The sequence below is a fragment of the Neovison vison genome, chromosome 6 (genome assembly GCF_020171115.1).
Source record: "Neovison vison isolate M4711 chromosome 6, ASM_NN_V1, whole genome shotgun sequence".
NCBI lineage: Eukaryota > Metazoa > Chordata > Mammalia > Carnivora > Mustelidae > Neogale > Neogale vison.
Window position 1 is genome coordinate 12,758,982 of NC_058096.1, and position 27,454 is coordinate 12,786,435.

The 27,454-nt window shown below is 35.6% G+C and overlaps 1 protein-coding gene across 3 annotated transcripts in view; it reads left to right on the forward strand.

The window, feature by feature from the left end:
* SCAF4 (SR-related CTD associated factor 4) overlaps positions 1 to 27,454 on the forward strand; it is a 67,256-nt gene that overhangs the window by 3,606 nt on the left and 36,196 nt on the right. For all 3 annotated transcript variants that reach the window (XM_044251028.1, XM_044251027.1, XM_044251029.1), the window contains exons 2-7: positions 19,724 to 19,807; positions 20,694 to 20,738; positions 22,274 to 22,435; positions 23,537 to 23,672; positions 24,002 to 24,141; positions 24,752 to 24,928. In XM_044251028.1, coding sequence (XP_044106963.1) covers positions 19,724 to 19,807; positions 20,694 to 20,738; positions 22,274 to 22,435; positions 23,537 to 23,672; positions 24,002 to 24,141; positions 24,752 to 24,928 — 744 coding nt within the window. The remainder of the gene's footprint in view (positions 1 to 19,723; positions 19,808 to 20,693; positions 20,739 to 22,273; positions 22,436 to 23,536; positions 23,673 to 24,001; positions 24,142 to 24,751; positions 24,929 to 27,454) is intronic.

Consider the following 27,454-nt stretch of genomic DNA (forward strand, 5'->3'; position numbering starts at 1 on the left):
TACATTATATATTGATAAAAAGAATTAACAAAAAATGTAAAAAGAAAAGACTTTAAAAAGCTACTAAAATTTGAGAGTAATGGGATCTGAAGTAAGGTTGAATGGTGTTAAAGGAGGTAAGGAAATAAAGTTCACAAATGAAGTCTTTTTTAGAAGTTTGGTTCTAAGGGATTTAAGGACAAAGTTGCTTCAAGAATGAAGGGAAAGAAGTACAGTTTAACAGTGTAGTAGGCACTAATGGTAGGCCATTTGTATGTTTATATGGCATATATGTGATCTTAGCTTAATAAGTGATGTTGAAGCCCTAGTCTCAGATGGGAGTAGAAGTTTTTGAGCATGTTGGGGGAGGGAAAGTGTAGAGTAGTACAGTTTAAAAATAAGAGGGCTTGCTTAGAACATAGTTGTGGATAAAAGGAACGGTACAGATCAGCACAGGTAAAAGAGGTCCGTATTTCTGATACAGGAAGGACGATAAAAAGAATGAAGTTATTAAAGACACCCATTAAACAGAGGACTTTTATGGTGAGGCAGTTAAGTGTTGTTAAAAAATGTTGTAAAAAAATGAGTGAACAATTGCAGCTAATACTTCATTGTTTTCTGCTATGTTTATATACTCCTCAATGTGAAGAGTTTGGTATTTTGTAAGCTTGTTGAATGAATAAAAGTTATAGATTGGGGGCGCCTGGGTGGCTCAGTGGGTTAAGCCGCTGCCTTCGGCTCAGGTCATGATCTCAGGGTCCTGGGATCGAGTCCCGCATCGGGCTCTCTGCTCAGCAGAGAGCCTCCTTCCTCCTCTCTCTCTGCCTGCCTCTCTGCCTACTTGTGATCTCTCTCTGTCAAATAAATAAATAAAATCTTTAAAAAAAAAAAAAAAGTTATAGATTGGATTTTTTTAATACATTGATTTCATTTTTAGCCTTTAACCAATCTCTCTAATCCCAAGAAAGAGTGTATCTTCCCATAATTTTGGGAGGGGAGCATCATCTGTGATTTTAAGACTTTTAATTAGGGGCAGCTGGGTGGCTCAGTCGGATAAGCACCAGACTCTTGATTTGGGCTCAGGGTCCTGAAATCAAGCACATTGGGCTCAAAGCTCAACATGGAGTCTGCTTGAAATTCTCCCTTTCCCAGTGCTCCTCCCCCCACTAGCACAGGCACCTGTGCAGGCTCTCTCTAAAATAAAATCTTTTTTTAAAAAAAGACTTAATTAAAATATAAAAAAGCACAGAGATGATATAACAAGAATGGACAGTTGTTACTGTTGTGTTTTTAATTTAAACTTAAAATACTACAAGTTAAAGTACTTTCCTCCCGCAGAGGCAATCAAAATGAATTTAGTATCAATCTGTGGTACATAAGTAATATATAATCTGTATTTTGATATCCGTAAGTGGTATATTGTACATATTTGTGGGGTTTTTCCCCTCAGACATTGTTAATATTAAGATCTCATTCTAATGCTGGGTAGTGTGTTGTCATTTGAATAAACCATGTTTTATGTATCTGGCTCCCCAGTTGATGAACATTCAAGTTGCTTCTCAGTTGTTGCTGACAAACACTGCAGTAAACTTTCTCAAACATGTCTGTATTGTACAAGAGTTTCTCTGGGACAGCTGTTCTCAGGACTACAGAGAGCTTTTGTATCTGTGGCTGCTATCGTACATAAATATATATATCATATATCTTTGGGATATTTATCATTTTAGAAATTTAGTCTGAGAAATGCATTTATTGAAATAACAAACCCATTATATTTTAACATATATTTACCATTTTAAATGAAAAATAATGTTTCCCCCAGAAAATGAGAAGTGACATTGTTTTACATTTTGCAAATCTCATTTAAACTTTGGTTTATAAACCTGGATTCTCATATGTACTTCTTTATTCAGTCTCTTGCAATTAGACACATCAGGTAGCCTCTGGAAAACTTTGCTGTACACTTGTGAGAAAATGAATGAAAGGGGCAAGAAATGTTTTAGTATTAAAATTAAAATAGTTTTTACCTCACAGACCACTGAAAGGAACTCAGACCCCCAGGGATCCGCAGGCTATTGTTAGAGAACTACAGCACTGAGTTCCTGAGGTTAGGGTTAATACTGTGTTGGAAGTGCAAGAAGAAAACACGAGAACTTTGGCATTCATTTTTATCTTTAAACTCAGACTAATTAAGTTTTATGAATATTTTATGTGTGAATTTACATTGATGCACTGGGTTGTCAGTCTTGAACCACCACGTTATCCTGAAGGAGGAGTCGTGTTCCACATCTCAGCGGGGAGTTGCCACCCCTTTGTTTTCCCACTGGAAAGTTTTGTGTATGAACTGTTTTATGTTTTACCTACTGATTACTATGTATGGTTATCTTCCAGAATTTAAATCACATGAAGATACTTTAAGTATTTTTTTTCTTTATCTGTTAATGTTCATCTTCACTTGTTTTTGATCACTCCCTCTTTGGAGAGGTTTGTCTAAAGCAGTGGATAAAGAGTTGACACAAGATTCTTACTGTGTGGAGGAGACGTAGAGGACCAGGCCACAGTTGAAGTAAAACTGGAGCTTTTTTCCCTTGACTCATTTGATCATGTTACGCTGCTACCATGGGAGTTTTAGATATTAAAAGTTCTTGTGGTATTCCTCTGCTTTTTCTTGACTCTCAGAGAATTGCTCATCTCCAACAATGGTAGAGGTCTGGCCTTACGGTGAGTGTAATAACGCTGGCTCTTCAGAGCTTTCTGTTGCAGCATTTATCACTGATGTTCTTTTTGAAAATGTCTCCTACCCTAGAAGTCTGGCCTTTCATTTAGTATCATGTTTCAGAAAAAATTACATGGACGCATGATAAGGAACTGATTCAGAGAAAAATTGGAATCCTAGAAAAGTTGGCTTATAAATCTTGTGAAACAATTCAGAACTTAAAACTACGTGGCAGAAAATTGACAGATGGTAGTTGGTATTGGGGTAGGGGTTTTTTTTGCCAGATATAAATTGTAGGTTCTCTGCCATGGAACCCAAGTGAATATAACTTACTTCGGCATTCCAGGTAACTTCTGCACACATTGAAATCTTGTTTTAAATATATTTTAGTAACATGGTAGGAAAAAAGTTCTTACAAAGATGATGAACCTTAGTATTATTCATAACATTTGTTGAAATAATATGCCAGATCTTTTTTTTTTTTTTTTTAAGCATACTTGAGAGCAACAGCATACATCTTTAATGATGAGCTAAAAACAAGCTACACTACAGTATTGGCTATTATATAGAATAAGCGATTTACCCATTATTGGTTCAAATTTTTGGTAACATTAGTTGATTAATACTCTGTTCCTGTGGAACAAGAAAAAGTAGAGTTTGGTAGGACTAGGCCTTTAATGATCTGTTGAAAGTTTAGACTTGAAGAGACATGTCTACATTTCTTTGTTAAAACCACATGTGACTAACAGTGTACTACCATGATTTTTTTTGGAAAACTATTAAGATTTCACAAACAGTATTATAATTTTATTATACCCTGGTCACCTTTGTCCTATTAAATATTTGCATGGTTTATTGATTACATTTCATTGCTGTATATCTAAAGCTCCTTACTGGTGCTTGTGAAGGCATAAGTATAGAAACTTTGATATTCAGTGAAACACATTGTATTGACTTCTAATGAATTCTGTAAGAAATCCAATGTAACTCTGGAGCGAAGTTAAGAATTAAGAAGCTAAGGTTTAGATGGAGTCACAGGGTGGGGGGGGGTATTGGTGACAACAGGGCTCAATGAAAAGTAGAGAGCCATCCAGGTTCTTCTGAAAGTTATCATTTGTGTTTGGATAATTGGTGATTTTGGTATAAACCCATGTATTGGATCAGTAGTCCTAGTTGGGAGAGACTGTAGAGCAATGGCACGCCTTGCATAGGTGACATCCAGAGCACAGTTTTTCTTTTTAATAGATCCCTTTTCTACAACAAAATTTATTCCAGAAATAATCATGAGAATGGCCAAGAAAAACCTGAACTTTATGCCCATTGCAAATATATATTACAGTGGGAAAAGGTTAATATTTTTAAATTGCATTGATACTTTTTTTGGGAAAAAATAGAAAAATTTACCTACATACTGGTCTGTCATAATGACTTACTAGGATATTCCAGTTTCTTTTCAATCATTACCTTCTGCATATTTATCAGTGACTGTCAAGGTGATCTTCAACATATTTGTGTTCATAGACCGTTATAGCCCATTTGATCAGTCTTCACCTGTAATTGAAGAACACTTTTATTGGTTTTAATTATGAAAAGTTGTAAGTAAAGCAACAGACATACACTAGTTAAGGAGTCTTAAACATAAGTTTTCTTTGGTTAGAAATTTAGGGGAAAAAACCACTTCACAATAAATTCTAGAAATCTGGAATGTCTTTCTTCCACATTGATTGTAGTGATTTTCAAATATCTCCTCAGTCCAAAAAAATTTAAAAATTCACTGAAATGTTTCCACCAAAAAATTCAGTATAGATTTCTTATAGTTAAACATTCTTTAAATTATCTGTAAATTTCTGCTTCCTTACATTTTGTTGATTAGTTATGGCATTCTTCGTGATTTTTATTCATGGATCTTCAAGCTCTGTGTTCTGCTATACCTTTGTTCAAGGCTGATACTGGCTGTTTGTAAATATTTATACCAGAAAAAAAGATCTCAGAAAGGAGAATTGCATTCAGCTGTCGTATTTTGAATGTACTCTTGAACTACATACACACTCGTATATGGGAACCATAGGATTGGAGAAACAAACTGAGCCTGAGTGCAGGCTGTGTACACTAAATCTCTGTAGGGACTCTCCAAATGAACAGGTAGGGCGAATCTGCCATGTTTGGGGCACTGCCCGCATAACTGGGGGATTTCCTAATGAATTCCCACTTAGAGTAGACGGCTTAGTAAAGGACATGTAGTAAAAATGTATAAGTTTGATGCTTACATATTGTTGAAACTTAACAGTAACCACAGCAATAGATTAAAACCTAAACATCTCAGTCAACATGTGTTCGGAGAAGGAATATTTTATACCTGATATTATTTAGAATTGCTAGTGCTCGGTGATGACAGAATGATTTCAGTCAGTTTTATTACTGTGCTTAGAGTCTTCAGAGACAATTTACCCCCTGACTGCCTGACCTGTTAGTTTCTCCCATTGTCCCACTGTCCGTGCTGTTAGAGAGCAATAGTGGACCAACTCTGTTGTCTCTCAGTCTCCCTCTGCAGTGTTTTTAAGATACCTTTATGCATTTTTTCATGAGTATTCTACTTTTTTTTCCTCCTTTTGACTTTGTCAGAGCTGAGTTTTAGCTGAAGTGGAATTATATGCTGCTTAAAGGAAGCCTATTATATGGAAATTTACAGTAATAAGCCCTTTAAGCCTTTAGGAAGCATAAAATACTCTTCAGACTTCAATGGCCATATATCACCTTATTCACCTTAATTAAGAGATGCTGAATGATAAGTTACTTTGGAAAGGAGAGCCAGGTTTGGGGTTCATAGGAGATACGTTCAAATCTTTATAAAGGCTCTAATTATTGATTAATACCCAAAATAGGCAAATTCATAGAGACAGTAGATTATTGGTTGGTGGGAGGGAGGAATGGGTATAGAATTTTTTGGAGGGGATCAAAGTATGCCAAAACAAAATAATGCTGATGGCTGCCCAACTCTGAATATAGTAAAAAAAAACAACAGCAACGCTGAATTGCATACTTTAAAGGGGTGAGTTTTATGGTATATGAATAGGACACATGATTTAGCACATGATTTCCATTATTTTGTTGCTTGATCTGATTTTCTTTCCATTGAAAACAGTCCCTAGTAGCTGCTGAGTGGCTCTGTAAATTATTTTGTTGATCTTGAGTTCTAAGTTTGTTTTATAGGATATCTTTAGTTTTTACATGCTATTTTAAGAAGTAATCCAGTGGGGACAGTCCAGGGGAAGGATAGGAAAGGAATCCTGCATTTGCTCCGTAACTACCAGCCAGATGCCAGCTTAGGGGCTAAGAGTTTTTTTTAATAGGTGTGTCTTTCCATTCTTTTCATTTTGAAGTTAGGGAAATGGAAGAGGTGGTATGAATTGGCCAAGGTCACACCAAGTAATACAGCAGTTCTGAGACTTTACTGAGTATTTTTAAGTACGCATCTGAGCCCAGTCCATAGCCCCACATGGTTGCGGGTTTTTAAGCAGTGGCTCTTTGTCTGCTGGAGTGTTTATGAGGGGAGAGGGCTCACTAACAACTTTTTTACATTATGCTATAATGTATACTTCTGGAAGGATTTGTAGAAGTTTAAGAAAAATGAAGCTTGGTAAGTTTTTGAGTCATGCATAGATACTCCATATTTAAAACTTAAATGCACTTCTAGGCATTTATATTTCTTTTACTAATTTATATTCACAATTAAAATTTTAAATTGAGGATTTTATAAATTCTAACATTTTCATTTTTAGTCCTATACTTGTGCATAAATCCATTCATCACAACTTTGTGGAGAGAACTGGTTATAAATGAAATACATTAAATATGGGATAATTTTTCTTTTTTTCTTCTAATCAAATGATTTTATATCCAGGAACTAATTTTATTTCTTCAGTTGAAGTCTATGAGAAAATTATTTAATTCACAAAAAAAAAAAAAAATTTTTTTTTTTTTTTTTTTTTCCAAAGATTTTATTTATTTGAGAGAGTGAGATGAGAGAGCAGGGGCAGAGGGAGAGGGAGAAGCAGGCTCCCAGCTGAGCAAGAAACCCCTTGCGAGGCTCAATCCCAGAACCCTGGGATCATGACCCCAGCTGAGCGCGGACACTTGAACTACTGAGCCACCCAGGCACCCCTCACAAAACTGTTTGAAGACAATTTTGGCGGGCGGGGGGGGACGACACAAAGTTCACTAGTGTGAGGCACAGTAAAAGTAATTTTGCAATCTGGAATCTGCTAGTAGAACAATGACATAGAGAAAATATTTGCCATTTCTTAAAATCACCTTCTGGCCTATTTCTTGATCAGGTGAAAAGAAGTGGAGGATTGATTGGAGTTCAGTGAACCAAAATGTAGCTAAGGACTAAAAAAATGACCTGTTGTCCTGAGCTGGAGCTGAATGGGTTAAAAGCCCTGCTAAAGAGACACAGCCTTTGTTCTAAAGTGGGAAGTTTGAGTGAGGGGCTTGTGGTGGTTGGCTGGGTCAGTTGAGCATGAGACTCTGGATCCTGGGTGGGGTGTAGCGCCAGGTTGGTGTAGAGATTACTTGAAAAAAAAATTTGGGGGTGAAGAGTAGATTCTTGGAAATTATAGCAGAGTTACTCTTAAGTGAAGAATTAATTAAGGGCATACTATACAGAGTAAGTTGTGAGAAATTAACTACTTAGAAAATTAGTTCTGCCAGCAGCAAAGGGTGACAAATAGGGCTTGGTGATATAATTAAAAAGTGTGGAATAATGCAGAGGATGTTTAAACTGATAGCCATGTTCTATTTTCTTTCTTTTTTCTTTAAGATTTATTTATTTATTTTAGAGAGGGAGAGGGAGATAGGGAGGGAGACAGAGACTCAGGTGGACTCTGCACTGAGGGCAGAGCAGGTTCAAGACCCTGAGATCATGGCTGGAGCTGAAACCGAATTGGACACTCAACCAACTGTGCCACCCAGATGCCCCTGCCATATTCTCTTTTTTTTTTTTAAGATTTTATTTATTTATTTGACAGATCACAAGTAGGCAGAGAGGCAGATGGGGGGGGCAGGCTCCCCACTGAGCCACCCAGGCACACCCATACTCTCTTTCCTTAATGTGCACAGAAATAATAAGTAGTCAACTCAAAAATAGTTTCATAGTTAATATTCACCATTTTTATTTGCACTTATAGGTGTGTATTTTGTAAAGCATTACTCCAAATTCTGGAACTAGGAGAAAACTTGGAGAGTTTGTAGGAGGATGTAGTAAGGTAAAGATACAGGAAAAGTATGAAAATTTTTTTTGAACTTGAGAATATTCTGTGCAGCTGTGTTGCTTGTAAAAATATCTGGTTAGGATAAAAAAGAAAAAGAAAAAACCCAAAATCTTGCCATTTACAACGGCGTGGGTGGATCTAGAGGGTATTATGCTAAGCAAAATAAGTCAATCAGAGAAAGACAATTATTATATGATCTCTGATACAAGGAACTTGAGAGGCAGGGTCAGGGGTGTCCTGCGGGGTTGGGGGGGAATGAAACAAGATGGGATTGGGAGGGAGACAAACGTAAGAGACTCAATCTCAGGAAACAAACTGAGGGTTGCTGTGGGTAGGGGGAGGGATAGGGTGGCTGGGTGATGGACATTGGGGAGGGTATGTGCTTTGGTAAGTGCTGTGAATTGTGTAAGACTGATGATTCACAGACCTGTACCCCTGACGCAAATAATACATTATACGTTAATTTTTTTTTTTAAGATTTTATTTATTTATCTGACAGAAATCACAGGTAGATGGAGAGGCAGGCAGAGAGAGAGAGGGAAGCAGGCTCCCTGCTGAGCAGAGAGCCGGATGTGGGACTCGATCCCAGGACCCTGAGATCACGACCTGAGCCGAAGGCAGCAGCTTAACCCACTGAGCCACCCAGGCGTCCTATATGTTAATTTTTAAAAAAAGGAAAGAAAATATCTGGTTTAGGGATCTTTAGAAATCTGAAAAGTGAATTTTGTGGAGAAATAAATGGAACGATTTTCTAGTGTTTAAGTCAAATGAAAGACTGCTTAGTAGGAGCAGGGAGACCATGGTTTCTTTTTCCTAACTTTTTGTTTCAATGGCCTGGTAAATTTGCTCCATCTTAGGAATAGTTTGTGTTAATGCCAGACTGTCTTGTCTCTGTGTACCTTCCTCTAAGCAGGTTGAAAATTGGCTACCATTGAGGTTTCAAAGGGCTTCTGACTCTATGGAAAGTAAATAGAATTTGCTTGGCAGTAAAGTATGTCAGTAACTAAAGGGATACTTTCTTTAGTGTGCAGAGGTCAACAAAATACAAAGATAGTGATTTCTCAAATTTGAGTTTTATATCCACAAGGGCATCAGGTATTATAAATATTTAAAGGGGCAAAATTTTAAATTTATTTTTTAAAATGTTTTAATAATTTTGAAAATTTTTGATAACTCAAGGTTGACAAGGTTTAATCCATGAATAAGCTATATCTGATAATGATGGTTCTGTATATTATTATATTTATAATCAGAAGTTGGGAAATGTATTTTTGTCTCATTTTGAAAATCAATAGATTTTAATCTCTTTCCCTTTAAAATTAATGCAAGTTATGTAAGCTTAAATTAGGAAAAAAAGAAACTACCATCCCACTGAATACCATTAATATTTTAGGGTGTTTTAGTCTTTTTCCCCCTCCACTTGCGTTTGGAAATTTTTATACGGTTACCAGATCAAAATTTTTAGTAAGTTATTTTCTGATTATAAAATAGTCATCATGGAAGATTGGAGCATGTATTATTGTTTTAGATAAATTTAGATAAATTTTTAGAAGTGGTATTGTTGGCTTAAAAGATAAGAATTTTTTTTTTTCAGTTCTTGATACATAACCTTAAATTTTAAATTTCTTCCTGAAATTAAAACTCCCCAATTAGGTCTCATCAGCAGAGGGCTCTGTTTGCTTGATGCCAAGCCACATTCATGCCAGTAGACAGCTGAAGAATTGTGTCTCATTGTTTTACTTTGTGCTTCTTTGATTATTGGTAAAGTTTAGCTTTTTTTCTATGTTTATTAATTGGCTGTTGCAGTATCCTTTGTTAATTGAGTTACTTTCCTCTACATATTTTTCAATTTCACCGTCTCTTACTGTTTGCATATGTTCTACTTTCAGGTAAAACGGCATCGTTGGTAGAATGGCATTGTACATGTGATTGGTTTGCAACTTTCTGTACCTGTCAACCCATCATGTCAAATTGCCCAGTACTAAGAAAGTATTAGATTACAGATTTTATTTATTTATTTGACAGACAGAGATCACAAGTTGGCAGAGAGGCAAGCAGAGAGAGACAGGGAAGCAGGGTCCCTGCTGAGCAGAGAGCCCGATGCGGGGCTCAATCCCAGGACCCTGAGATCATGACCTGAGCAGAAGGCAGAGACTTTAATCCACTGAGCCACCCAGGCGCCCCAAGAAAGTATTAGTTTGAACAGACCTTTGATATAGTGTACTTAAGGCATAAAGTGAAATGCCATGTAAAAGGAGCTGTTAACTATCCCTTTCCTAATTGTTCCAGCAGTATTTTATGGGGTGGTCTTCCAGCTGTAATTAGATGAACAAAGCATCTTTGCAGAAGAAAGAGGAAGAAAGATTAGAATTAAATGCTTTGATACCTGCATCTATCAGGAGGGAGATTTGACTATCAGCTTGTCATTTTAAGTGTACATACTTCCTTTTGGAGGATTCATATCTTTTCTTCAAAGTTTGTAAATAAGTATTAATAACGCCAGCTTAAGGCAGAATTTGTCATCTTGGAGAAAATAATAGCAAGGAAGGAATACTGCATATATAATCAGTATGATTCATTATAAAATAAATTTGAGGAAAGCACATTTTTTAAAGTTCAGGGGGAAAAAGGTAGAGGTAAGCATTCCATTGAAAGATTCCTAAAGGAAACATTGAGGGCTTAGGTACTAGAAGAATTATTTAGACTAATATGGTCTTCTAATTCTTTTCACTGCTTTGATAACTCTATTTCAAAGAACAGGAAAAGGCATACTCCAGAAATCAAAGACTCAGTGCCAGTAACTTTTATCTTTGCTTGTTCTGTTACTAGAAATTTCTAAAGTACTCAGAGCCAGAACAGGTTCACTAACAATTCATAGAAGACCAAATTAAACTTTTTTGTGATGTGTGTTTTATCTAGTGAGGACTATAAACCAAGTATTTCAGAAAGATATGTGTCTTGATTTCATCATGAATACGTTAGAAAAATAAAGGCAAGATAAGAGTATTGTTAAGTCAATTTTAGCTGACAGGCAGTGTCCAAGGTCCGTATGGGTCATGCCCCAAGTAGGTCCTGTTCTTACTAATTTTTAAAAAACCATTGAGTTGGAAGAAATAATAAAAAGCACATTCATGAAAGTTCATGAAATCTTTAAGCTGATTGGAGTCGCTGCTTCATCAAGTAGCAGAAAATTATTTCCAGATGACCTAAGTAGATTGAAAGGACTGTCAGAAAACATCAAAGTCAACGTGAAGATCTAGTTTTGATAGAGATTCCATTGAAAACAGTTTGAGGGTTTTGGTTTGTTATAGATGTGGGTTAACAAAAACACATAAACTATTTTGTTTTTGTTTTTGTTTTTGTTTTTAAATAATGTTCTGGGGTCCCTGGGTGGCACAGTAGTTAAGCGCCTAACTCTTGGTTTTGGCTCAGGTCATGATCTCAGTTGAGGTCTTGCCCTGTGTCTGGGTTCCGAGCTCAGCAAAATCAACGAAAGTTTCTCTCTCCCTCTTCCTCTGCCCCTTCCTGCCAAGGAAGGTGGTCTTTCTCTTTCAAATTAATCTTTTTAAGAAAGAAATAAGGAAAGAAAATTACTCCCCCATCCACTTTAGAATTCTAGAACCTTATTATATTGCCTTGCTTTGCAGATCTGTTGGGGTTAAGGATCTTGGAATGGCTTAATTGTCCTGAATTAATCTAGATGAGCATAATGTAATCCCAAGGGTCATTATACAAGAGGGAGTAGAGTCAAGAAAGTGATGTGACAACAGAATCACAGAGGTTAGGGAGGAGAAGATGCTACCATCTTGGCTTTGAAGATGGAGGAAGAGACAGACCATGAGCCGAAGGAATGTTGGCACCCTTGGCTTGGAAAAGCCAGGGAATGCATTCTGCCCTAGAATCTCCAGAAGGAATATGGTAGCCCTGCCAACACCTTGCATTCAGACTAGGGAAATTCTGACTTCCAAAACCATAAGATGAATTTGTGTTGTTTTTAAGCTGCTAATTTTGTGGTAATGTGTTACTGCAGAAATAGCAAACTTAAAAAAAAAAAAAGCAATCCACTGGATTCCATTAACACAGTAATACATCTGGACGATGTCCATTTGGGGATATCATACTTAAAAGGAATTAGCCATTTCAGTAGAAGTACCATCTCACTAATAGTTGAAGAAGATAGTTCAGTGGGAAACATGTTTAGTCAGCTTTAAATATTTTATCCTGCAAGAGAGCTCACTAATCAGAATTGGAACAGGAGAGAGAAGGTATCAGAAAGGAGATTGGGGGTTAGTACACAGGAGGCCTCTGTAACCATTGGAGCTGATTAGTTAAGAGTTTTAAGCCGTATGACACTTGGCTGTAGATACCTTATAAAAGTTATAAAAGTACTTTATAAAAGTAGTTATAAATTCAGTTTATGTACCGGGTTAGATATTAAAGTGCTATATGGCTTTAAGAGTCTTTGATACTATGGTATTGCCACTGTAGAGAAGATTTCTTAAGTGCAGTGTTTGAATAGTAGATGTAATACAAAAAAGATACTACAGTAAGCCATAACAAAAAGTGTGTGTAGAGATTCTCAGGACATTGTATAGCTTTATTTAGTGAGTCACTTATATGTTAGGTACTAGGCTGAGATTTGTGTCTGTTATCTCATTTAATCCTAATAGCCTTATGAGATGAAATGTATGCTGTTAATCCCCATTTTCATATTCAGAAGATACTTGAAGTTTAGAGAGGTTAACTAAACTTGTTAGAGTTTATAGTGTTAGTAAATAGCAGAGTATCATGTTACTTTGACTACCTCAAACTGAATTCAACATGTGTAACAGGCCAAATAGTCTCATTCTTTACCTTCTCTTGAAACTATTCCTTGTTGGTATAAGGGATTGTGATGAATGATTCTTCATAATTTTTAGACTGCTTTGTGTATCAGGCATCTCTATATGTCCCGTAACAAGACTGTGTTCACATTTATACTTTCTGTAGTTATTTTGCTAGTGACAGAGGAAAAAGCCAAACATCTCTATTGCTGGCAAGTACTTTTTTCTACTAATGCCTTCCATGTGGGTCTCGCACCTATTTCTGCCTACGCTTCCTCTATTTTGTATTAGAATTAGAATTAGAATTACATGGGTTTCTTTGGCTGCCTTGACATACTTGCTTTCATTGACAGATGACACAAGTGGTGACTAGAGGCTGTAGTGGTAGGGAGAGTGCCGCTCTTAAGTGACACTTACTGAGCGCTCGCAGATGATACACAGTCATTCATCTGCACAAACTCACTCAGTTCTCATTGAAGCCTCTGCAGTAGGTAACGACCATACCTTTTTACATATGAGGACACTGCATTCTATAGAATATCTAATTTGCCCAGAATTGTTTACATTGCTGGACCCAGAATCAAAACCAGGTTGTTCTGACTCTTTCCAGAGTACCCATGTATCTGATTTTTTTTTTTTCCACTAGTAGAGTTTGTTGGAATTATATTAAAGTTTATGGTTCTCATGCTTCTATATGAAGCCAGTGGGTTATTTTCTTGAGGTTTGTTGGCTGAGATTGGATGTTGGTCAGAAATAACTAGAGCCCAAATTATCTTTATCCCTCTTTCTACTCTGTATGCTGTGTATTTGAAACTTGATTGAAAAATATGAAATTTTTTTCTAAGTTGACGGTGCTGCTTTTTTCCCCCACAGTTTGTTCATAAGAAATATGTTAATGGCTTAAGCACTCTCTTCATTATTGAAAGTTGACAGCACTTAGTTTGGGGCTTTATTTTCCCTCATTTCTAAGACAAAAGACTGTTTCTCTGAGTCATTGCCTTTGACTGTCACCCTTGTAGTAAGATTTATAATATTACATAGGTGTTTTTGCGTACCTACCCACACACAAAACTGAGAAATTTCACTAAGTAATACTTACCTTGCTGCATACAATTCTGTTTATCTTTTTATACTCTATTCCACTAAAAATTTCTGTCACCCATTAAACTCATTTTTATATTCTAATGTATCTCAGCCCACAGTTTGAAAAAACACTCATCTCGATTATTTCCAGGATTTTTTCTCCTTTCAACAAAATTATGTGTGGTGGTAGTAATAGGTGACGTCTGTTGGGTACTTTGTGCTAGGTGCTGCATTAGTGGTCTTTATATGTGTTGTTTGTATTAAACTTGCCTTAATAATTTTCATTTTACAGATGAAGAAACAACTTCTCATACCTAGCAGATGGGGAGTCCGGATTTCCCAGACAGTTGATTATTGATCTTGTTCTTATCATTACTTTAACAGAAATTTAGTGTTTTTAAAAATTCAGGAACTATAACCCTAGGACCCAGCAATTGCACTACTGGGTATTTACCCCAAAGATACAAATGTCGTGATCTGTCATGACAGGGGCACCTGCACCCCAGTGTTTATAGTAGGAGTGTCCATAATAGCCAAAGTATGGAAAGAGTCTAGATGTCCATCAACAGATGAATGGATGAAGAAGATGTGGTGTATATGTATACAATGGAATATCATGCAGCCATTAAAAACACCGAGATCTTGCCATTTGCAAGGACGGGCATAGAACTAAATGCTATTATGCTGATGATCTCACTGATAGGAGGAATTTGAGAAACAAGACAGAAGATCATAGGGGAAGAGAGGGAAAAAGGAGACAAACCATAAGAGACTCTTAATCTCAGGAAATATATGGAAGGTTGCTGAAAGGGAGGGGGTAATTGGGTGATGGACTTTGGGGAAGGTATGTGCTATGGTAGTGCTGTGAATTGTGTGAGACTGATGAATCACAGACCTATACCCCTGAAACAAATTATACATTATATGTTAACTTTTAATGAAAAATGAAAATAATGAATAATAAATAAATAAATAAAGTGAGTATACCTGTGGGGGGAAAAATTCAGGAACTATAATCTGAGTCTTCTTAGATCACCACCACAAGGTCGTATACTTCTGAGAGATTTCTCAGCCAACATGTCAATTAACTCTTTCTTATCTAAGATTATTAAATTTCAGTTTTGCTCTAGATCCAATTAAGAACTTAGTACATTACCTCTAACTTACTGCTTGGCTGGACATAGCACTTTATCTCTGTGTCACTTATTTTTTGTTACTAAAAAAATATTTGGGTCCGGTCCCTCCATAACAGTTAAATATTGGTATACTTTCTTATTTGGGTCTTCATGTGTGTATACACACACACACACACATATAATTGCATATATATGTGTGTATTTTGTATAACATTTAAAAACTTAGTTGTATAGTCTATCATCTTTAATATCTGTGTGCTGTTCATTCCTCTAGGATAATGTATTATAGTATTAATGAAATAATTTCTTTATTGTTAGGCAGTTATTGGAAAGAACTTGAGCTTTGGGTAGTGGTGGACCACAGATTAAATTTACCACCTGAATTATGATTTTGAGCAGATTCTTGAACTTTTATGCCTCAGTGTTCTCATGTGGAATTATAATAATCTAACTACCACAAAAGCAATTAGTGTTTCTATTTAAATAGGTAGTGTTAGTGCACATAGTTACAGTAAGGTATATCAATTTCAGCATAATTTCTGGGTCTCTATATCCAAGGAAGGTATTGATCTAGTTATCAGGGAAACTTTTTGCCTTGCAAAAGGTAGAAACTGATGAATTTGTGCTTCGAAGAAGTCAGTAAAGTATGAGTAACATTCATTGAGCTTTTAAAGGTAATTTTTTTCAGCCTCTGGTTTTGAAACTTTTTTCTCTCTGCCTGTAGTAGTGTTTTTCTTATAAATTATATCAAATACAGATTTTTGGCTTTAAGATCTAAAAAAGTCATTTGTAAAGGAAAGCAAAGACCGTCTAAAAAGAAACTTAAAGATTTTTTATTTTACTTATTTGAGAGAGAGAGACAGTGAGAGAGAGAATGAGCGAGGAGAAGGTCAGAGAGCGAAGCAGACTCCCCATGGAGCTGGGAGCCTGATGTGGGACTCGATCCCGGGACTCCAGGATCACGCCCTGAGCCGGAGGCAGTCGTTCAACCAACTGCGCCACCCAGGCGTCCCTAAAAAGAAACTTAAATGTGACAGAAGCATCGCAGTGCTTACAAGTAAGAGATATTTTAAGGGCGGTCATCAGTAAAGCACTGAAACATGGCTCTGCCTCCTCTATGTACCACTCACTGAGCTTGACACTTCCTGAGAGCTCAGAAGTTTGTTAAATTAATGAAAAATTACCCAAAACTGCATTTCTACCTCCTCACCTTCTGCTTCTTTACCAGTTGGCCTTTGAAATCACTTTCAAAAACTAGTATCCTAGTATCTGTTCAGCCACCTAATAGTCAAACCATGCACCTCTGACCACATTTGACATGGCAATGCCTTTAATTTCTAGTATTTATCCTGATATTATTCATTCGTGTAACCCCTTTGTCTATACCACAGTGGCATTTTGATACATCCTAGCTTATGTGTTCTTTCTTGGCTTTCTTCTTACTACAAATTTCTTCTCACCCACACTCATGGTCTTGACTCTGTGACTTTTCATTTTCTAGACTGGACCATTTCTGTGTTCAAGAGCCGTATTCTCACGTCTGCCTGAACTTCAGTATAAATTGAATATGTTTAGCCATTATCCCTGAGTCAATATAATATATATATAGATAGGCACAGATGCCTGCTTCATGTTTTGTCTGTATTCTCCATCATAATGGTCTCGTATGTATTTAATCTATAAGCAGCATTGTATTAAGGGTATAAATGTGCTATTAGGAATTGTGAGCTATAGGGGCAGCTGTGTGGCTCAGTTAGTTAAGTGGCTGCCTCAGGTTATGATCCCAGAGTCTTGGAATCCAGGCCCTTGTTGGGCTCCCTGGTCCTCCGGGAGCCTACTTCTCCCTCTCCCTCTGTCTGCCACTCCCCTTGCTTGTGCTCACTCTCTGTCAAATAAATAAATAAAATCTTTTAAAAGGGGGGGGGATTGTGAGCTATAATATCTACAAATTATAGTTCAGACCCATTCCCTGGGCATCATCCGAAACAGATGTGTAAGTAACTCTTTTGAGTATCATCTTAAACAGGTAGAAGAGAATCTCTTAGTTGTTAATATGGATTTTTTTTCTCCCAACTTTTTATATAAATTCTGGTTAATTAACACATATGGTAAAATTGGTTTCAGGTGTAGAATTTAATGATTCCACACTTCCATACTGCACCCAGTGCTCATCACAGCAAATGCCCTCTTTAATACCCATCACCCATTTAGCCTACCCCCCACCCTCCTTCCTCCAGTTGTTAACATGATTAAATAAAATTATACACCACTAAATTTAATTCTTCCTTATACATCATAGGCCCTCAGATGCTGGTTCCCTCCTCTCTTACCAAGTCATCCTTCTTCATGAAATGATTAACATCCTTTTTACTGGCTCTTTGATAATAGCACTTGAGGGTTCTCTTGCTGGTGTTTTGCATGAATGGTTATAGTGCTGTATGATATAGTCTGTATTTTCAGTTTTTAACAAGTTGTAATTTAAATAGAGACTATGGAGTATTTTATGCGATGGTACATTGGTCTGTCTGTGTGCTCAGTTGGCTGAGGTTTTTTAATAAGGCAAGTTGCTCACTGCTGAAGTAATCAGGGAGTGCTATTTGATACATTAAATGAGTACTTTTTGCTTAGGTTTCATGAAAATATGATTCTCTAAGCTTTTAATGACCAGAGAAGTAGTTCTCACTGTTGTTCATTCCTAAAGATCATGTATAAACTTTTTTGCATCCCTTTTCTCTCCATTAAGTTACAGAGAAGAAAATAGAACAGCAGTAATAACAATTGCCTTAATAAAATATATGACTAATAAATGGTAAGAAAATATCCTTTATAAAAATGCATACTATAGGGCGCCTGGGTGACTCAGTGGGTTAGGCCGCTGCCTTCGGCTCAGGTCATGATCTCAGGGTCCTGGGATCGAGGCCCGCATCGGGCTCTCTGCTCGGTGGGGAGCCTGCTTCCTCCTCTCTCTCTGCCTGCCTCTCTGCCTGCTTGTGATCTCTCTCTGTCAAATAAATAAATAAAATCTTTTTTAAAAAATGCATACTATATATCTCATGCAGTGTTTATATTTTTAGAATTTGTATTTAAATTTTAGTATTTTAAATTGTTTTTTCATTTCCCATCATTTTATATTAGTCTCAAAGGTTACTGTCTCCTTTCTAATTGTTTTCTGTTAATGAGCATTCTCAAGGATAATTTTTATTACCTTGGTAAAGAAATAATAAAGAATTGTGACCTCTTCAGAGAATAACATTTTTTAAAACTAATTCCTTTGTTTACTATGTTTTCCCCAATTTTTAAAATCTTAATATTACTTACGGAAGAATTCTACTTTTCTCTGCTTAAACCAGAGTATCTAATTCTTGTATTGATTATCTCTGGCATTCCATGCCTTTTCTAATATTACTGTTACTGTTATCTGTAATCCCGTTGTGTCTATAGTTGTGTGAAAAGCTGTGAAAATTTTCTGAATTTGGGGGGTATATTGCCAAATAGGGCTGTTTACCTTACAAAAAGAGACTTTTGTACTTTAGGTTAACTTCTTAGTGATCTAGTAAAGATCTGTGTCTTAGAGATTACATATGTGGAGTATCAACATTGTTTGGAAATACGATTCGTATATAGCCCTGAAACTTAATTATTTCACAGTATCTTTTTAGGAGTGCCTTGTTGACTCCTTTGGTTAAGCATCTGACTCTTGATCTCAGCTAGGTCTGGATCTCAGGGTGGTGAGTTCAAGCCACACTGTGTTGGGCTCCATATTGAGGGTGGAGCCTACTTTAAAAAAAAAAGAAAAACCCACAGATTATCTTTATAGAAGTCCTACGGTGAGTATGTGCCTGTGATTAAACAAAATGCAAATGGGCACCCGGGTGGCTCAGTTGGTTGAGCTGACTCTTGGTTTAGGCTCAGGTCCTGATCTTAGCGTCCTGGCATGGAGCCCCCTACGTGGGCTTTCCGCTCAGTGGGGAGTCTGCTGGTTTCCTCTCCCTCTGTGTCCCCCACCCCGTGAGTATGTGAGCATGCCCTCTTTCAAATAAATAATTTTTTTTTTAACCAAAACAAAAGCAAACAAAAAAAGAAGAATTTAAGAAGCTAGATACAAGCTTCTTAATGTCAGGATTTTATCTTTGTAACTCTCTGTGAGCTCTGATTATGTCTTGTTTTGATTTAAATATTGGGGGGAAAAGTGTGCATGTGTGGTTGAATCTCATGGGGAGCACCTTATTGTTGGATTTACTGTCATGAGATTTGGTAAATATGGTGGTGTTTTTATGCCTGACTAAATCAAGAAATTGTGAATTCCAGCATTTTCAATTTCTTGCCTAATTTAATACATCTTTCTCCAAATGAACCTTAGAATTATTTGAAGTTCTCCAAAATCTCAATGAGGTTTGCATTAAATATTGAGTCATACTATTGCCAATCTCAGAAACCCCTGGTATGTTTCCATTCAAATTATTTCTGAGTTCTCTAGTAAAATTTTCTAGGTGGTTTTTTTTCTTGCTTTCTCTTTAGTATCTTTTCCATTGTATTTTCTTGGTAGCAATGCAGGGATATAGGAAAGTGCTTGGATTTTCTTTACGAGCTGAATTGTTCAGCTTAGTTCCAAAAGTTTGTTATTCTTTTGATTAATAAATTGTATTATCTTTGCAGAAGTGGGGGGAATTGACCTCTAACTTTTAATTTCTAAATTATTTTTGTTTTTTTTTTAAGCTCTTTTCACTTATGGATATGAAACCTCCCATCTCTCGAGCCAAGATGATTCTTATCACTAAAGCTGCTATTAAAGCTATTAAGGTAAGAATAAAATACATTTAATTCAAAAAATGTTTTTGAAATTTTGAAAATACTTTTAAACATGAGAATTCATCCTCTTAGTTTAGGCGTGAATCAAAGAAGTAACTAGCTTTTGCTGAAGACACGTGATAATACGGTACAATATATTTGAAATGTAATACATTATTTCAAAATCTGCTTTTTTCCTTTTCTGTTGTTTTAGTATCGCCCATTTATGTTTTTTCCAACTTTATTGACGTATAATTGACAAAATCAAATATATTTTAAAATAATTATTTATTTGTTTAAATACATTATTTTTTAAAATGATGATTTGATACACATTATGAAATGATTAACACAGTCAAGCTAATTAGCACATCTGTTGCCTCATGTATTTGCTGGTGTGTGTGTGTCAGAAAGTTGAAGTAGAGAGTAGAATGAAAGGATTTTTTCTTTGTTTTAGTTAATTCTTGCCATAAATCAGCTGAGTATCAGCCTCATACTTACATTAAAAAAAAACAACTCGGGCTCCATGAAGTTAAATGTTTTCCTCAAGATCACACCTAAGTAGCTGACTCACTTTAGAAACTGCATCATTTAGTTCCAGTTCCACTGTTCTTATCGGGCTCAGAGTTGCCTGAATACACTACCTTATTAAGGTTTATTGATTAAAAATCTTTAATAAAAGGACCTTTTGGGGGTATTTTTGTGGTTTCTGTTTTGGCTAATTCTCTTCTGATTCATGAATGTTCACTTACTGATTAGGGATTATTTGTCATGGTTCATTTAGTATTTTGAGAATTCACATTGTGCAAATTTTAAGGTTTTAAGTATTTTCTAATTATATTACTGAATATGTAGAAATATGTAAACTGCACAATAATTTTCTTTTAATTCTTTTCAGCTTTATAAGCATGTAGTTCAAATAGTAGAAAAGTTCATCAAAAAGGTAACTATCCATTTCCTTATTACTTATTTTAGTTATGATCAGTATTTGTAATTTACTTTGTAAATTGTAATTTGGTTGCTTGGTTCTAAAGCCACTCTACCAAAGAAGTTGTCACTGGGTGTTCTTTTTAATCGCGTGAGTTTGTTTTTTAACCGAAAATGTATAGCAGTGCTGTTTATTAATTAGTATAAGGTGGGCACTCAACAAGTTTCCTGTGTACTCAGCATGACTCTTCTCTGAGTCTGATATGCCTCCTGTGCCATTTGCCCTGTTTACTTCGTTGACATTTAACTCATCTTAATGTATTTCAAATGAAATCAGTTTGTAAATTTTTCCAACTTTTTCCTGCTCCTATCATAATGAAATCATTTTTCACTTCTACAGTTGTATCTGGTTTTATAACCATGCAATTAGCATACGTCTGTCTCACCAGAGAAGGACTGAGAACAGAGACTTAATAAACTTCTCTGTCTACCCATCCCCTCCCCAAAACCTGGAGCTGTGTTTTGTAGTATGAACCAGTAAATGTGCGTGGCATTGTCTTTAATCCATGGCCTTTGAATAATAACTGAGAGTTAGGAGTTAGAGTCCCAACAGACCAAAAAAATGATTTGGAGAAGTTTTTATAGTAGCAAATCAAAGTACCAATAAGTAAAATGGAAAAAAAATAAAATTACCTGTTTGCCACCACCCCAAATTACTATGATATTTATATTTGGGCCTACTCCTTTTTTAATTCTGTACACGTACATTCATAAAAGAAACTGGTGACATCAGTAGCTGCTTTCCCACTGAATTTATCATAAAATGTCTGCAAAAAGTACTCCATTGCATGATTGTTTCCACAATTTACTCAGCTAGTTCCTTTTGGACATTTCAACTTCAGGGGCTGGCCTTAAGGAAAAAATTAGCCACATCTTAATGGTTTTCCTTATGATAAATTTCTAGATGTGGAATTGTAGGATCAAATAAGGCTTTGCTTTTATTGCTAAATCATCATCCATAAAGGTTGTACCACCAGAAATATATATGTGTCTGTTTCTCCTTTCTTCTTCTTAATTTGGTGGGCCAAAAATGTGATCTCTCCTTTCAGTTTTTCTTTTCTCTGGTACTATACTTGAGTTTGAGTAGATTTAAAATTGATGTTACTAAAACTATCTTTTTGATAACTTTAAGAGGTAGAAATTATTTTTTTAAGCAGGATGAATTGGGAGTAGAGAGTATCATAAGTGGATTTGTGTGGAAGTGGCTTAGGGATTGGTAAAGTAATGTTGATTTTGGGAAATTGTCGGGGGAGAGAGGGATCAGACGAAAGTAAAATATTGGAGATCTGAAGAGTCAGGAGAATTGGTAGTTCTGTACAGACCTGTGGGAAATTTGACAAGCTAACCAATAAAAGAACCAAACACTCAAGCAGTTTCTAAATAGAAACAATCATTGGATATAGAGAGTTAATCCACATAAAAGAGAGATTATTGGGCATCAAATTGTGATTTTGCTTTTCTTGTATTAACTTTGCATCTTTATCTTTGTAGTGTAAACCAGAATACAAGGTTCCAGGATTATATGTAATTGACTCAATTGTGCGACAGTCTCGTCATCAGTTTGGAACTGATAAAGATGTTTTTGGGCCAAGATTCTCTAAAAACATAACCGCCACATTCCAATATTTATATCTTTGTCCATCTGAAGATAAGGTATAGTTAATAATTTTTAAATTAAAACTTGTATTATTTCTATATTTAAATGTATGAAAATATATATTATATATTTGAAAGAGAATTATATGTGAACTTGAAATAAAACCCAGTGTTTTCTCTTGTGGCCATCTCATGTTTATGTATTTTCTTGTGAAATTCTTCTGGAATGTTGTACTGTTGAAAAGGGAGTTGGAAAGATTGACTTGTAGTTCAGTGATAAATTCTGCCATAGAAAAAGGCAGTATTTATCTCATATTGTTGCTTATTGCAGAAAGAAGGGACCAATAATTGATGGCTTTTCCTAGCATTTTGAGAGGCTGGAGCATAAATGGTATTCATTAGCAATCAGACTACAGTATTTAATTCCTCATTTTTACCGCTGACTTTACTGTGTACTATAAAAAGGGTAGAAGAAAGAACATTACAGACATGATAACTGGACTCCCAGTAGGTGGGAGAAAGACACTGCTAAATCCACTCAGAAGAATGAAGACATTTACAGTGAACACTGTATAAATTTGGGTGTTGTGGATTCTCTATTTATATTCTTAGAGGAATGTTCTTAATGGAAAAAAATATACAAGACAAAAAAATCATTTCCTGAGTAGGACATAAGAGTTATTTTTCCCATGAATAACACATCTTCTCTCGATTGCCATTATATTTACTGGGCCATAAAATGACTTAGCTATCGGTTAAAGGCCAGTTTCTTAAATATTTTAATGGTTAAAATCATCCTGAAGAAATTCTTCTTCACTTTATTTACTTTTCTAAGATAATTACTTCTTTTTGTCAGTGATGGTATTTCTTTGTAATCATAAATACAATGAAAACCTGAGGTAGATTTTTTATCATGTTTCTAGTTATATTTTTTTCTGTTTCTTTTTCCCCCTTGCTTTTCATTCTAGTTTATACTACTGAAGAAAGGCTGATTAGGGTAGTTTTAACCAGGTGGTAATTCTAAAGATAAGTTTTTTTTATTTATGAAACAGACTTAGTATGGAATTATTAGCTTAGAGATTTCTTTCTTTTTTAGAGGTATAATACATTATTTGTGAAAATATTTATTGTATATTCATGTTTTATTGCACGTAACAGAGTAAAATAGTTCGTGTGCTGAACCTTTGGCAAAAAAATGGAGTATTCAAAATTGAAATTATTCAGCCTCTTTTGGACATGGCTGCAGGAACCAGTAATGCCGCCCCAGTAGCAGAAAATGTTACTAATAATGAAGGTATGGCCAAGTATATCTGTGAACTTAGAAAAATACTGGTATAACTTGTATGTGAGACGTTTGTGGTCTGATTATATTGGTGGAATTTTTCCATAAGAAAGACTTTTGAATTTACATCTTGGAAGGTATGGTTTTCTTTTCACAGTTCTTATTTCTGATAAAAATATGCTCTTTCATGTATTTGCTATAGTACAGATCTAGCACCATGATCTTTATTTTTCCTGTATGTTAAACTAAATGCAGTGTTCAGTAAAAAAGCTAATGGAGTTTAAAAAGGAAAATTTGAAGATTAAAGTTTTTGCAGGTCTTAATGGCCTTTTCTTTTTTAGGTTCACCTCCACCTCCAGTTAAAGTTTCTTCTGAACCGTCCCAAGCCACTACAAACTCTGTACCAACTGTACCACAGCTGCCTAGCTCTGATGCTTTTGCTGCTGTGGCCCAACTGTTTCAGACAACTCAAGGTCAACAGGTAAACTACCATCTCAAGATTAAATTCCATGCAGTTAGGTACTATTTTCAGTTTTTATTTTCCATTCCTAACTAATGAACATGTTCAAGGGAGGAAATATTTCTCCTTTTCCTAGAAAAGCATTTACAAGGCAGGTAACAGCATAGGGATAATGGGCAGTGAGGGACAGGTGAGAAATAAGGGAGCTGTGTGCTGAGCAGTAGCAGTGCCCTGCGAAGAGAACTTCAGAACTGCTGGCTGGTTGGTATCGTTGCTCATGGTTCTAGCATTTCAGACTGACTTCAAAATTCTATTTGGGTTGGAAATATTTTTTACATTTTCCTAGAAATATTTCTTCACCTTGTTCACAGTTCAGTGTATTTTCTCTTTTTGACTGTTGTTTTCTGCCTGTTGGGGTATCAGCATACATGTTTAACCTTAAATGACACACATTGTGTCCCTGGTATTTACAACAGACTTAACCTTTACTAAAAGGTGTATTCTTTTTCCAGTTCACTTTGTGCCTGTGCTGTTTTGAGTTACCTTTAAGATTTTTTTTTTCCAGTAAATCAACCTTTGATACTGTGATTATACTTTGTTATGTGATTTATCAGTTCTCCCATTCTTTAAGCTTCAGCAGATCCTTCAGACTTTTCAACAGCCTCCAAAACCGCAGTCGCCGGCCATTGACAATGCCGTGATGGCTCAGGTCCAGGCTATCACAGCTCAGTTAAAGACCGCTCCTGCACAGCCGCCTGAACAAAAAGCTGTTTTCCCCCCACCTGAGCAAAAAACTGCATTTGACAAGGTAGGCTTTCTTCTCTTACATAACCCACCTTGACTGTTCATACCACTCAATTTAGGATATGGAAGTTACTTCTCTCTTTCTCTCTGGATTGTTCATTTTGTTGTTTTGTGGCTTAAAGGATTTCCATCCCCCCCCTTGACAGCAAAACACTGATTATTTTTCCTGGCTGTAAGTGTATACTATATACTCAGTGCAAAAATTTTTAGTAAATTGGAAGTAGGAAAGTCAACAGGAGAACTTTCACCATTAACCCCTGTACTTAGAGATAACTACTGTAAGTTTTTGCTGTATGTCTCTTCTGAACTAATTTCCTGTGGATAGGTTTTTCTTTATTGGGTCATAGTATGTATGTATATTATAATATATGCATGTTTTATGCATAATATATAAATATATATGCACACGGTTTTTAACTTGTTTTGATCTGAATTCTCTTGTCATTTTGAAGGTTTAGATTTAGGTCTACATTTTTACTGAATGCTTATTGTGAGTATTCATTACACGTGCACCTCACAGTTTAGCCATTCCCCTGTTGACAGAGACTGAGGTTGCCTTTTGCTTTTTGCTCTTAGAACTTACCGTATGTATAACTTGAGAGTTTCTTTGATTCAGTGTCTTCCAGCTGCTCTGTTGGAGGCATGTTTAAGGAGTTGCAACTATGGATATAGATGTGCTGGATTCATAGAGCTCAGATCTTCCTGCGGAAATGTCAGCCCAGACAACTCTGTCTTACCTGTTTTATGTCTTGTCTGTTTATTGGGTTTATGACTGTATAAAATTTCATTTTTTTGGTCTCACTGCCAAAAATACAAATGTTTGAAAACCCTAGAACTAAGTGAAATCTTTTAGCTTAATCATCTGTAAAATGTTTTATTCTTTCCAGATTTTAATTTTAAGATATAATTTTATTGCTGGTAGTCCAAATTAAGAATCCATTTGGTAAATACTAGTTGTCATTATATCTTCATGATTTTTGAACAACTACTCACTAAAAGAAGTTTGGATAAAATTTGAAGTCGAAAAAGAGTGCATGCTTATAGGGAAAAAGAACACAATACAGGAAGTTCTAAAGTGAAAAGGGAAGCAGTTACCTGCTTGGAACAGGTTTGTGTATGTTTTTTCAGAGTTTAGGAAAACTCTCCACTCATATATTTTTTTAATTTTATATTTTCTTTTGGTAGTTTTATATTTTTGTTGTTTATGTTTGTCTCTTCCTTCCATCTGGAACCTATTTTAGAATATGGTTCAAGATAATTGTATCTTGAACTTTTTGGAAGTAGCCAATTCTCCCTCCCTATTTTTGTCATACATTGAATTCTCATTTGTTTCTGTGTCTGTTTCTGGGCATTTGAACTCTGTTGTGTCCTCCTAATATTATTTCTGCATCATAACAGTTTAACTACTTGCAGCTTCTGTACTATATTATTTCATTTCCAAGTATTACACTCATACCCACACACATGCAAAGTGAGAGAGGGACAGATTGGTTAATTTGTAAGGAATTGTTTGACACAGTTGCGGAGGCTGGCAAATTTGAAATTTGTAGGACAGAAGGCAGGCTGGAAATTTAGGCAAGAGTTAATGTTGCAGTTCTGAGTCTGAATTCTACAGAGCAAGGTTTTTATGTTGCTGTCTTGAGAATTCCTTCTTGGGGAAACCAAAGTTCTTAACTCCTAAAGTCTTCACTGAGTGATTGAGGCCCACCCATATTATGGAGGGTATTTCTTTATTCAAATTCTATTAATTTAAATACTAATCACATTTTTAAAAGACCTTCACAGGAACATTTAGATGAATATTTGATCAGACAACTGGGCATGGAATTGATAAAATTAACCATCACATCATACTTTTCAAGATGAACTTTAACATAAATTTTAGAATTTATAAGTTAATTTAAGAAGTACCAAGAGCTTTACACAGAATATCCATTTATTAAAATCTGTTTTCATACAAGTCTTGTACATTTATTACATCATTTATTTCTAAGATGTTTAGTCATTTTTCCTGTTTGTTTCTTTTATCTTTTAAATGTTCATAATACTAAACACTTAGTTTTTTAGTTGGTTCTCAGATTTCTGGGTAGCTGCTAAATTTGACTTCTCCTCTTCAGTATGTATGCCTATTTCTTTTTCTTATTGTACTGGTGGCTGGGATTTCAAAAAATACTGAATAATAGTAATGCTGATGGAGTCCTTTGTTGGTCAAGTGGTTTGGTTGATCGGTGTTTGTCAGTTACATGAAGTTCAGAATAAGAAATTCTGTGATTTTCCATTGACTAAAAGGTCTGTTTTAAGCTAGTAGAACAGCTTCAGCTGCTTCACAGATCTTCACTTTACTAAAAAGCAACAAAAGTGTCTTTGAATCTTAGTTTTAATTTTTTCAAATCATTTTTGAAGCAATAGCTTTAAATCTTAAAACTTTGAAGAACATATCTACGTTTGAAAGACAGTAAAGACCAGAAGTTTTGTTTTTTGTAGATAGTCTAGACCTTAGTTTTAATTTTGACTCCCATCATTGATTCTG